A 12,810-nucleotide genomic window follows, 5' to 3' on the forward strand; every position below is an offset into this window, starting at 1 on the left:
CAGACACAGGCGGGTAGGAACTGTGATATAATCACATGTTTTACCAGGAATCTTTATTCCTAAAAGATGGATTTCAACTTGACACATGTGTGCCAAATTCTACCGCCTTCCCTATATCCATATAGAAGTGACATTAATTTTGTTTATTACAAATTGCATAAGAGCGACTCATCAACTCCTCCAATAGTTCCCCTGTTACTCTGAATCTGTGTCCCCAAACCTTTTTGGCTCATTATACTTTAAAATGATGAAAAACACTCAATGATTCTCAAAAACAGAGAGTGCACACTCTCATATACTCAGAAAAACAGTTACACAAAGCACAGGTGAGCACTAATCATAGGTCGATACGGCTGGCATGATAACAAAGCAAAAATAGCTCTACAAATAATTTTTACCTGCTTTATTTGATCTACTCATCAACTACTTGTGGCTTCATGGAGTAGCGGTTAGCATAGTTTGACACTGAGTGGGGAAACAGACACAGCCTGTGTACTCCTACTGCCCATCCCAGGCCCGGATAATTAGGAGGGATGTATCAGAAGGGCATGTGGGGTAAAATCTATGCCAAATCAAATATGTATATCCACCCACTGTGGTGACCCCTTGGGAAATAACGGAAAAACCAAAAGTACCGCATGTATTTTTTCTACTACTGAAGAAAAAGCCCATGCTACAGCTTGATTGGCCTGTTTGTGTTTTTATAAGGTGATAAAGTGTTGCACGTGCATAAGTAAAAAAAGAAAAAAAAAGAAAAAAAGGTCATTTTAGCTCATAGCTAGGTGGTTGCTAGGCAACATGATGATGTTACCATACATTCTGTACAAATAAGCTTTTGTGAATATAAATCAAATGTTACTGTTGAGAAATTAAAACGTCAGTTTGCATCCATAAGGTGTTGTCGGTACATAAATTAATAATTTTTAAAAAATTGTCATTTTAGCTCATTGCTTGGTGGTTGCCAGGTAACATGATTACATTATAATATCTGATATAGATAAGAGCCTTTAGCGGCTTAAGATATGTGCCATGTTTTGCACACACACAGACAAACAGAAAACTGGTATATTGTTGGTATAAAGGTATAAATTATGTTTATGTACTGTTTATGAGACAAAAAAAAGCCAAGATGCAAAGCTTCAGTTTTAAAATAAGCTAACAAAAACAAAAACAGCTAGCTACTGTATTGAAATAAGTACAACTTTGCAAAAGGAAATGTGAAATGAGAAGCAGTTGCACTGTGTAAATCCGTCTGAAACCAATGAACCTTTGAAACCAAATATTCTGTCACAACTTAACCTCCATATATTTAATTTGAATTATTATTCGGTAAGTGTTATTACTGAATAGCTATATCCCTGAAGAGGAATGTCCATTCAGTAAAAATGAAAGACAAGAACATTTATTTACTTAACATTTTTAGGGAGCAAAACTCATTTTTGTTCTTTTTTGCTATTTAATTAAACACATCAAGAGCCTGCTGTCATTTTACTAAAAGAGCAATTTTCCATCACCATGAGCAGAACAAATTAAATCCATGGGAAAAGTGTCAAAATATCAGCAGATAAAACAAATTATTCACGGGGATCCAAAGAAAATGATGTATTTTTGCCATTTCGGTGAAACAAGGACAAATAAACAAACATGGCCACGAGCACGAGAGTGGAAAAAATTGAATCATCAAGAATGAGAGCTCAGACAGCAGCCCACACTAATTAAAACTGCCCTCGTTCTCTCAGTCCATTACAAAAGCTCCTGCAGGTCCCTTAAACAGTCCACATCACATTGACCTTATCTGTACACACCACGCTCAGTGGGACCAAGGCCCACGCTCCCAGCTGCTTCATCTTCATTGTCCCATCCTTGCACATTCGTTATGACATATTCATCTCCATCTAATGGTGTGCTCAAGAGTCTGTCAACATAACGAGAGTTCTCTGTGGCCCTGCTGAGAAGATGAGGCCACGATAACAGAGCAGTTAAGACTCTCAGCAGGGTGGGCCGTGGTACCGACTGTGGTCGTCTGAGTGTCTGTGTGCGTCAGGCTAAATGTTAAAAACAAACAAAAAAAGATGAAACAAATAAAAAGAAATCAAACATCTTATGGAGGTAGTGTACTTTCCCTTTTTTCTTACTTTTTCGTGCAAGAATGCATTGAAATTAATTGTAAACAGATATAACACAAAATCAGGATGAAACTGCAAGAGAGAAATATTATTTCTTGACATGAGAAAAGCCTAACTGTAAGCTTAAAGTTATAATTTTTGTACTGTGTAAGGTGACACGTGATTCTAAGCGCACTATGCCCATTTTGACTGAATGCCTTTAATGATAATAAAGGTACAAATGGTTAACTGCTCATTAATTCACATATCTAATCAACCAATCACAATGCAACAACTCAAGAACAGTGCATTTAGTCATGCAAACATGGTCAAGATGACCCACTGAAATTCAAACAAGCTTAGAAATTGCTGATCAGCTGGGATCCACTTGTTACAACCAAGGTAAGCAAAAGAGCATCCCTGAACATATAACAGGTCATAAACAGGCAGATGGGATACATCAGCAGAAGACCACATCAGGTGCCTCTCCTATCAGCTGAAAACAGGGAAGCGAGGCTATTATTCCTAAGGACTCATCAAAATTATACAAATGAACAAAAAGGTTTCAGGTTGATGAGCCCAATTTCCCAATTTCCTCCACAGTCTCAATCCAATAGAGCACCTTTGGGAAGTGGTGGAACAGGATATTCTCATCTCGATGTGCAGCTGAAAAATCTGCAGCAATTGTATGACACTATCCTGTCAACACGATCCAAAATCTCTTGATGAATGCCACAAAGAACTAATGCAGCTCTGAAGGCAAAAAGGGGGGTCCAACCTGGTACTAGCAAGGTGTATCTAATGATCTATCACTGTATGGGCAGGATTTTGGCCAACAGGTTGCTAAACCTTTTGAAACTTACTGATTAGTTAAGATTTTTTTTTCATTGCTGTCTTTGTCTCGTGTTTTTCAAAAAACTTTTTTTTCTTAAATAAAAAACATCTAAGCAAATATGGCAGCCTTATCCAAATAGGCTACACACTGTAAAACAGGGGTTGACTGTCCTCCACCTACAGACCCATTTCATTTCACGTTAAACACTTTCTGCCTCCTACATTCAAACCAAGCCTCTTAGTTTTTTTTTACATTAAAAAAAATTATGGCTAAAAAGAATTATTTTCTCTACACATCAAGCAATTTAATGGAAAAAATGATCTAGAGTACATTTGGTCTTATAGGTAATATATATAGATATATAAATATAATATATGTAACTATCATACATATGTTTTTGTAGCTGCGCAATCACACAGTAGATAGAGATAGCCAGGAGGTGTCATAGGGAAAAACCGGCAGGAATCAGTTATCTGAAATTGGGAATTTCACACCTCTGCCGGCCTGGGCTTCCTCCGTGTAAGCTCTGAGTTAGCAAGCTAGCACTGCTCCCGAAGAAGTAGGACACAAAGTCTGTGGAGGCAAAGTTGGGGGAACGGGTGGGGGAGTACAGAAGGATATGAGCTGACGAGAGGAAGTGGTGAAGAAAAGATGTGTGATACAGTAGTAGAGAAGTGGGAAGGATATTTTAGTTATTTTGGGGGAAAGAATACATAAAAAAGAAATGGGAATTGTAAAACAAAGCAGGAGGATTGGACGAGAAGACACAAAACCCAAATGCTTTATATGCAGAACTATCAGGACAAGCTTTATTAGTCACCAAGGGATCTATTCTGGGCTGCTGCACCAACACATTTGTAAAAAAAAGAAAGAAAGAAAGAAAGAAAGAAAGAAAGAAAGAAAGAAAACAGAACAATTATGAGCTAGTGTTCAGCAGAAATCTGTTAAAACATTGGTGTTTTGGAGAGGAGCATTACTACAGAGGAAACACCTTGACCAGCTTGCTTTATGTGTGATAAATGACCACTATAAGCTCTGCATTTGCTGCAGAGTATAGAGACAGACACATCACTGCATACTGAGAGCATGACAAGCTGGCTACTTCTAGTCCCTTGACCTTTCAGTACAGATGGTTTGCCTCTGTGTGTGTGTGCGTGTGTGTAAGTGTGCTGCAGTGCGACCCCCCTGTGGCCACAGCCCAACGTTGTGGGGCTTATAAAGTCCCTTTCATGATTAATGAAAGAACAAAACTGCAGTTGGTGCATGGGCATGTGCATATGTCCACACAGAGAGCTAAGACAATGCAAGCCTGGCAAGCTGCACCAGCCAAGAATATATGCAAATAGGTAATACTTGTAAGTGTGTTTGAGTGTGGACCCAGTGCCATTTACTCTTGAAGAGGAAGCTCCACATATTTCTGCGTGAAGAAGTGGAAGAAGACGTACTTGGATGGTTTCGAGTAAAAGTACCCAAGTTATTCTGGAAAAAAGTAAATAATACAAAATACAACCCCCCCCACAACACTTGGCTTGGATCCAGAAAACAGAATTACAACACAATTATTAAACCTCAGTTTCTTTTTAAAATACAATAGCTTTAGACTTGAATGAATAACATAAACACTGAAGGACAAACAAAGGATGTCTGAAAAGATTTGGGGACCCTATTTGGAAGTCTGTAGGGGATGTGGATCTAATGGAAAGTCAACTGGATTAGTGGTTTGTTGTGAACCATGCAGTTTTCTATTTATTTATTTTGTAACTTAAAGGAGAGGGCTTGTGTGAACTTGAACACTGCCATTGCTCCACTTGTCCTCTGTCTTCAGGTGAACACTTTTTTGAGGATGTGGATTTTCATGTGCTGAACGGGAGGAGCAGGTTGTTTTATTTTTGCATTTGATTAGTTCTAGAAGTAAAACTGCCCTTTCTTAAAAGGTACGCACGTTTGTGGGTTTTTTTTGTTTTTTTTGTTGAGTAACTGGGTCCATCCCTTCTCTTCCACTTGTCCTTATCACGGTCCTTGTGAGTGGGGCTCTAGCCTATCCCAGCTACCACAGGGCGAGTAGTGGTGTCCACCAGATAGTAACCATTTGCACTCACATTCACAGCTAAGGGAAATTTATAATCACAAATTAGCCAAACCCCACTAACGGCATCTCTTTGGGAGGAAGCCAGAGTACCTGGAGAGAACTCACGCAAACATGGGCAGAACATGCAAACTCCACACAGAAAGCCTCGGCCAGATGGTGAAGTCTAACTCAGGGGGAGCAAGGCTAACCACTGCGCTGCCCAAGTAACCGGGTCATAATATTATATTTAATGACATGCATACATATCTCTATCTATAAAACTCAAACCAAAACAGTGTAAATGGATATAAAGCATCAGGTGTGAATGTGAGTTTGAATGGTTGTATGTCCCTCTCTGCTAGCCCTGCAATAGCCTGGTGACCTATCTGTGGCATACCCTGCCTCTCGCCCTGTGACAGCTGGGATGGGCTTCAGCGTGTCTTGTGACCCTGAATCAAATAAGTGGAAGAATATGAAAGGATGGCACTGACATGCAAGAAGCAAAAACTGCAGCTGACTGTGGTAGAGCTCCTTTTACTGGCAGTATAATTCTGTATCATTCATAATGTCAGGTTTTTGAAGCTGGCATGCAATTAGCTGCGTTCCCTTTGAAATATCATTACAAGCACAAAGTTCTATACAACAAAAAAACTCAAGGGGAGCTCAGGTAAGCACTGCTGTGAAATAGATACTATACTGTGTGCTGCTTTAATGAGCTTTTATTTGACTTTGTTTAGGCTGCACTCTGAAAGAAAGACTGACCTCATTTCTTTCACTGCATGCTGATATATAGAATAGATACTGCAAGCAGAAAGGCCACATATAATTGCTCTTCTCTGCAACAATCTGTGAGCTCGATCGTGTGCAAATGCATGCCAGCCATGAGAAATGCCATTATTTTAAATTTGCAAGGATAACTTATCTACGTGACCTTCAGCTTCTAGTTTATTGAGCAGAGATCATCGTTTAGTGTCTGTGTGTGAATACGGCTATGGATTACGTACTTAACACTGCCTCAAGAGAGCTCCTGGTTAGCTACAGGTAAAGAAAAGTGATTCAGTGAAAATAGTCTCTCTCTCAGTTTGTGTGTCAGTCACGCCTGAAGCTTACCTGTAGCCATCTTTGCATCTGCTGCGGCGGGCCCATCGGGGATAACGCTTTTGACCTGGAGGAATTCATCGGGCTCATCCCCTCCAATGATAGTGAAGCCAAAACCCATGTTGCTCTTTTGGAGTGATGTGGACAAGAAACTGCCTTTCAGCTGGGTGGGGTCCCGCGTGAACAGCGGCTTCTCTACAAAAGGATAAAAACAAGCAAATTAAATAAAATGTCTTTCCCTATAAGTTTTATTGCAATCGCTAAAAGGCCCTAAAAGCTGGTGCAGGGGCTGCGCTCACAGGGTGGGGGGCAAGGGCAAAGCTTATTCAATAAGATACGGGTGTAGCCACAGGAAAACTGGAAGGGTATGACCACAGTAGCAAAACAGCACACTCGGACAAAGGCGGTGTTGAAAGATGCAGGTGTGGGTCAAACGTTTTGCCTCCCGTGCAGGGCACCAATGCAATCCAAGTCCCTCTTGGCACACCTAAAATACACTAAACTGACATTCTGTCCTCGCCTCCCATGCTGGGACACAGTGGGCAGAAGAGGTGCAGACAGCCACAGTGGTGCAGTTTCTTCAGTTCCATCCCAAATTTGCAAAGAAAGCAGCAAAATTCAGCAAATGCCATGCTGCCAATCAGGGATCAGTTCCAGGAGAAGATGCTCAGGGAGGTTAGGGAAGAACTGGGAGATTTCTGAAGGAGGAAGAGCTGGGAAATTTTCTGATGGAGGAGCGCCTGGAGTCGGAATGAGAGGATCTCTGCCAACAAGCTTAGTCACACTTAACCAAGTCCCTCATCTTTTTGACTCGGAAAAGAGACATGGCTAGCGTGCAACTTTGCATCCTTTGTAAGCAGTCACTGGTCCAGACTAAGCGATGCCCCTCTGTACCTGCTCTTCCCAGGTGATAGGGCAGGTGACAGGGCATGGTCACTGCACAAAAACTACCTCAAGGGAACAAGCTTGCCTGCCAGTTACCATGCTTACAGTGCGTCAAACAAGCGAAGAGTCAGCCTCCTGTGCATCTTTCTTGGCCTACTTACTGACAAAGTGCCACAGGGAGTAGGGGCTACAGACTGGCTGCTCTAGCACTACAGCGCAGGCGGATGTGTGAAGGGGCTGCTGTTTCTGCCTGTGATTGGGGCACATATTCATCCGCCGAGTCAGAACACGCCGGAGCGGGGAGACATCGGCGGAGGAGGATTTGGTATACGAAGCAGTCCTGCAGCCCAGAGCTGGCGAGCGGGAGAGGTCGCTGAGGCTATGGCAGCGCTCGGGCACCGGGCCGACCTGGACGTGGGGGGATCTGGGGAGGGTGGCACAGGGGCTGGCATCCTCCACTGGTGTCAAAGTTTGAAGGGAAAAGAAGGAGGAGAAGGAAGGAGGAGGCAGAAGTGGGTAGAGAGGAGGAAAAAGAGCCTCACTGGACTGAACAAAAGAAACAGGCTCTTCACTCAGAGTCGCGACTAACAACATTACTACAGAAACAAACCTCCACTTCTCGGATCCAGACAGTTTTTTCTAGCAGTACACATCCTACTGTAACAAACTGATAGAGAGCAGAATCAGGTAACCAGTCATTAAACAAAACAGTGAATCACCCTGAAACCCACATGTTCTCTTTGGAAGACGTCTGTTTATATGGCCAATAAGTATTATTAGTCTGATCAAAATGCATTCCACCCACTGTTTTAATGAGGCATAGGTGTGAACTGACTGATATATCCTACCGTCAATCACTATAAAAATAATCTTTATGAGTAAAGCCTTTGGGGAAAAAAATTAACATAGTATTTATTTTTTGGTAACATGCATGTTTTTTCGTACTTTTTCTTTCAAACAGCTTTTTACTCATACATGCAGCTTTCCTGATTATATGACCTTGTGTGTATCTCTAAGGCCATGGCCATATAAAATTGCATCAGTGCGTAAATAGTTTGCTACATCTATTCAAATAATTTAATGTCGTTTGAAAGTGTTAGTGATTGCAGCGCTGTTGGACATAATATTCAAGGATGAGGGGCTTAACACCTTGTTACGTTGCCACCCTGCTTCATTTTCAAGCCTAGAAATTCATATCTGGGAAATTAACATCTTAGTTTTCTGATACAGGATGTGATACATAAGATCAGTCTTAAGGTCAGTGTTTACTAAAACATAATCTGCTTTATTATTATCTGTATTTATCTATTTGGGAGGATAATTCACAAATTAAACTCCACATTGTTTTTAACAAGACTTAAATATATCCATCGAGACTATAAACTCATCAAAAAAATTCTTTACCGAGTTCATAAATTAAATTAAAAGTAGGGTCAATTCCTTATAGACTTTTTTGAATTAGACTGGTTATGCAACCAGAAGGAGTCGCCCCTTCTCAGACCCTGAGTTTTATGTATTTTATGTGTCCAGCACACATGAATTTTCACTTACTGACAGGTGTTTTAAGCCTGTCATTGTCAGTTATATTTACATTTACACAAAGATTGTTCTGATTAGATAAATTACTGTTTATATATTAGCTTTATATATTGCCTGAAAAGTCTGCTCCAGTCTCCAAGGGGTGCTCTAAGAGGGGATCTGGCTTTCACAGAGCCCTGATCTGAACATGGTGGACTTAGTCTGGGATTACATTAACAGAATCAACTTAAAAACTCAACCCCAAAACTTTGTTTTTAAAGATGCTTTGAACAACACCTGTAAAGGACTCCAAAAATTAACATGCAAGTGGACCTAGGAGAATTAGGGCTCAAATACTGAATTTATTTTATTTCATGTTGTTTATCATTAGTTTGACAATTAGAATGAATCACATTCATTAAAGCACCTTCCCAGCATTTGCATGTGTAATTGAAGGTATTAAGAGAATTTTCCTGCATCTGCTTTTATAATTAAAGCTCCTGAGAGGCTTTCTGAAGCACAATAATAAACACAGAATGGAGTTTTTTTAACAGATATCTTTATAAATGTTCCTTAATTATAGTGCAATATTAATCTCTTAATACACAAGTAATTAATAAATGGATATATATACCCTACTAATAATTTCCCATAAAGCCAAAGGCCGTTCTTACCTCTGTAGATGGTGGGAAGGGGCAGTGAGGACAGGCCCTGGCTTTGCATCTGCTGCTGCTGCTGGAGTCTCCTTTTAGCTTCCAGGACTGGGTTCTCAAACTGGGTCCTTCTATTTATATGACTGAGATGATAACACCAGAAAAAAAAAAGAGAGGAGATTTTAGATCTCACACTACACCAGCACACCTATCTCAGCCCCTTCTTGGAAAAGATCAGATCTAACAAACGTAGCACTACAGCAGCCATAACTATGATGATTAATTGAATGGCCAGTTCCCAGATTATGTAACAGCCGCAGAACAGTTCTGCTGAGTAAAAAAGAACAAACGATTGATTTCTTCCGTAATTCAACTCGTCTTGTAACCAGAATTATGTGAATCAGTGACTGGGAGTAACCCTGCACATGGAACAGCGATTTCCTTTAATGTCCTACGTTGATCTTAATTTAGTATGTACAGGGGGGAGATAGTCACTGACTACAAATGCTGTAATTTGCCAGTGTGAAATAATTAGTCATCATTAGATACTTCTCTCCATATTTAAGACTACACACACACACACACACACACACACCAACATTCTCTCCTCTCCTTATCTTTTAATGAACACCCCAGTATCACAGTCCTAATTACAAAACAGCTTAACTTTATTTTTATATAGTTATATAATTTCAAGGTCTTGCAGCTTCTTTAATGATATTTACATGATGACAAAGGGAGACAAAAAGAGCATCTCGAGAGGGATGCACAGTATATAAGGCAGAGTGTATTCAAGTGTCACTCTGCAGGTTTTTTAAAGCAAACTCAAGCCAAATGAATTCCCCCTGCCAGTCTAAAAATAGAGCAGCATCCCAGTGCCCCAGAGTGGAAAGCATCCAGCTACAAAAAATAAGAAAAAAAAGGCACCCCTGAAACAGAGAGGGGACGTGCAGTTCAATACAGAGGACAGGCCACTGCAGCAGTTCCTCTGTAGCATTCAGATGCACGATCAGGGCTACAGATAAGCACATAAACTTGCAAACAAACAGTGAGCCGTCAGCAAGCAGACATTAAGAGTAACTCTTTTCTGGCTACATCGCCAGTTTGCTCCTAATAAATATGATTAATGCGACACCAGCGGGTGATGCTGAAAATCAAAAGCAAGTCATTATGTATTAAAGATGTACTGAACTTACTCGACATAGTAGCTGCCGTAAATGGGGTCATCGATTTTCTCCCAGCCGTACGGAAGCTCTGTTAAAAAAACAACAACAACAAAAAAAAAAAGAACAGAAGCGATAATGAAGGACTTGTTTATTCAGTGAACTTGCATCAGCATGTTGATGTTGCATGAAAAAATGTCTGTGGCAGATTAAGTTTAGAGTACCATTTTACTGTTTGGTAATCGTCAGTGATTTGATGGTACATTAGCATGATAACTGGAAGGATTATTTCTCATCTACAGGGAGTGCAGAATTATTAGGCAAGTTGTATTTTTGAGGAATAATTTTATTATTGAACAACAACCATGTTCTCAATGAACCCAAAAAACTCATTAATATCAAAGCTGAATGTTTTTGGAAGTAGTTTTTAGTTTGTTTTTAGTTTTAGCTATTTTAGGGGGATATCTGTGTGTGCAGGTGACTATTACTGTGCATAATTATTAGGCAACTTAACAAAAAACAAATATATACCCATTTCAATTATTTATTTTTACCAGTGAAACCAATATAACATCTCCACATTCACAAATATACATTTCTGACATTCAAAAACAAATCAGCGACCAATATAGCCACCTTTCTTTGCAAGGACACTCAAAAGCCTGCCATCCATGGATTCTGTCAGTGTTTTGATCTGTTCACCATCAACATTGCGTGCAGCAGCAACCACAGCCTCCCAGACACTGTTCAGAGACGTGTACTGTTTTCCCTCCTTGTAAATCTCACATTTGATGATGGACCACAGGTTCTCAATGGGGCTCAGATCAGGTGAACAAGGTGGCCATGTCATTAGTTTTTCTTCTTTTATACCCTTTCTTGCCAGCCATGCTGTGGAGTACTTGGACGCGTGTGATGGAGCATTGTCCTGCATGAAAATCATGTTTTTCTTGAAGGATGCAGACTTCTTCCTGTACCACTGCTTGAAGAAGGTGTCTTCCAGAAACTGGCAGTAGGACTGGGAGTTGAGCTTGACTCCATCCTCAACCCGAAAAGGCCCCACAAGCTCATCTTTGATGATACCAGCCCAAACCAGTACTCCACCTCCACCTTGCTGGCGTCTGAGTCGGACTGGAGCTCTCTGCCCTTTACCAATCCAGCCACGGGCCCATCCATCTGGCCCATCAAGACGCACTCTCATTTCATCAGTCCATAAAACCTTAGAAGAATCAGTCTTGAGATATTTCTTGGCCCAGTCTTGACGTTTCAGCTTGTGTGTCTTGTTCAGTGGTGGTCGTCTTTCAGCCTTTCTTGCCTTGGCCATGTCTCTGAGTATTGCACACCTTGTGCTTTTGGGCACTCCAGTGATGTTGCAGCTCTGAAATATGGCCAAACTGGTGGCAAGTGGCATCTTGGCAGCTGCACGCTTGACTTTTCTCAGTTCATGGGCAGTTATTTTGCTCCTTGGTTTTTCCACACGCTTCTTGCGACCCTGTTGACTATTTTGAATGAAACGCTTGATTGTTCGATGATCACGCTTCAGAAGCTTTGCAATTTTGAGACTGCTGCATCCCTCTGCAAGATATCTCACTATTTTTGACCTTTCTGAGCCTGTCAAGTCCTTCTTTTGACCCATTTTGCCAAAGGAAAGGACGTTGCCTAATAATTATGCACACCTGATATAGGGTGTTGATGTCATTAGACCACACCCCTTCTCATTACAGAGATGCACATCACCTAATATGCTTAATTGGTAATTGGTACAGCTTGGAGTAAGACAACATGCATGAAGAGGATGATGTGGACAAAATACTCATTTGCCTAATAATTCTGCACTCCCTGTATATTTTGGAAATTTCATCTTTTATAAAAAAAAAACTTATGGCAATAAGACACAAGATTAAAATCTAACTATGTTTCCGTTGCAACTTGTCACATTGATGTGCATCAAATGCAAACTTCTTTCAGAAAAAAGTTGTAAAACTGCACCAAACACTGTTAGATCTAGTGGCTGAATTTAAATCCGTAAAATATTTATGTCCTGCATCTTCACCACGCTGTAAATATACTTTAAAAATATGGGAACATTTTCCATAAATTAACAGAATTAAACTAGAATGAGCACAAACTGTCAGGGTATTATATCTCAACATGTTAGTGAAGTTTTACTCTCATTTCACCTCCAAATGTCACGAGTTAGGGACTGGCTTAAGTTCCCAATAATAAACAGTACATCACAGATATTGTAAATGTCATATCAAACAATACAACACTTGTGATAAGCATCTAAATCACATATTAATTAAAGAGCAAACTCTTGGTGTAAGCAATGCAGCCAGCACAGAACTAATAAAAAACTGCAGTTCCATGAGTGGCCACTTGAGGCTGGCACAACAATTGATTCAAACCCTGTGACTGACATTTATATGACACGTGCATATGGAAGCACAAGTATTCCCAGATGAGACGGAACTCATGGAGGAAGATT

At 40.4% G+C, this 12,810-nt stretch overlaps 1 protein-coding gene across 8 annotated transcripts in view; it reads right to left on the minus strand.

Annotated features, from left to right (window-relative positions):
* The window catches only part of magi2a (membrane associated guanylate kinase, WW and PDZ domain containing 2a), a 253,880-nt gene that overhangs the window by 44,098 nt on the left and 196,972 nt on the right, over positions 1 to 12,810 (minus strand). For all 8 annotated transcript variants that reach the window (XM_040035519.1, XM_040035518.1, XM_040035516.1 and 5 more), the window contains exons 7-9: positions 10,359 to 10,416; positions 9,184 to 9,305; positions 6,119 to 6,301 (exon numbers count right to left, since the gene is read on the minus strand). In XM_040035519.1, coding sequence (XP_039891453.1) covers positions 6,119 to 6,301; positions 9,184 to 9,305; positions 10,359 to 10,416 — 363 coding nt within the window. The remainder of the gene's footprint in view (positions 1 to 6,118; positions 6,302 to 9,183; positions 9,306 to 10,358; positions 10,417 to 12,810) is intronic.

The sequence above is a fragment of the Simochromis diagramma genome, unplaced genomic scaffold (genome assembly GCF_900408965.1).
Source record: "Simochromis diagramma unplaced genomic scaffold, fSimDia1.1 OVJJ01000816.1, whole genome shotgun sequence".
Taxonomy (NCBI): domain Eukaryota; kingdom Metazoa; phylum Chordata; class Actinopteri; order Cichliformes; family Cichlidae; genus Simochromis; species Simochromis diagramma.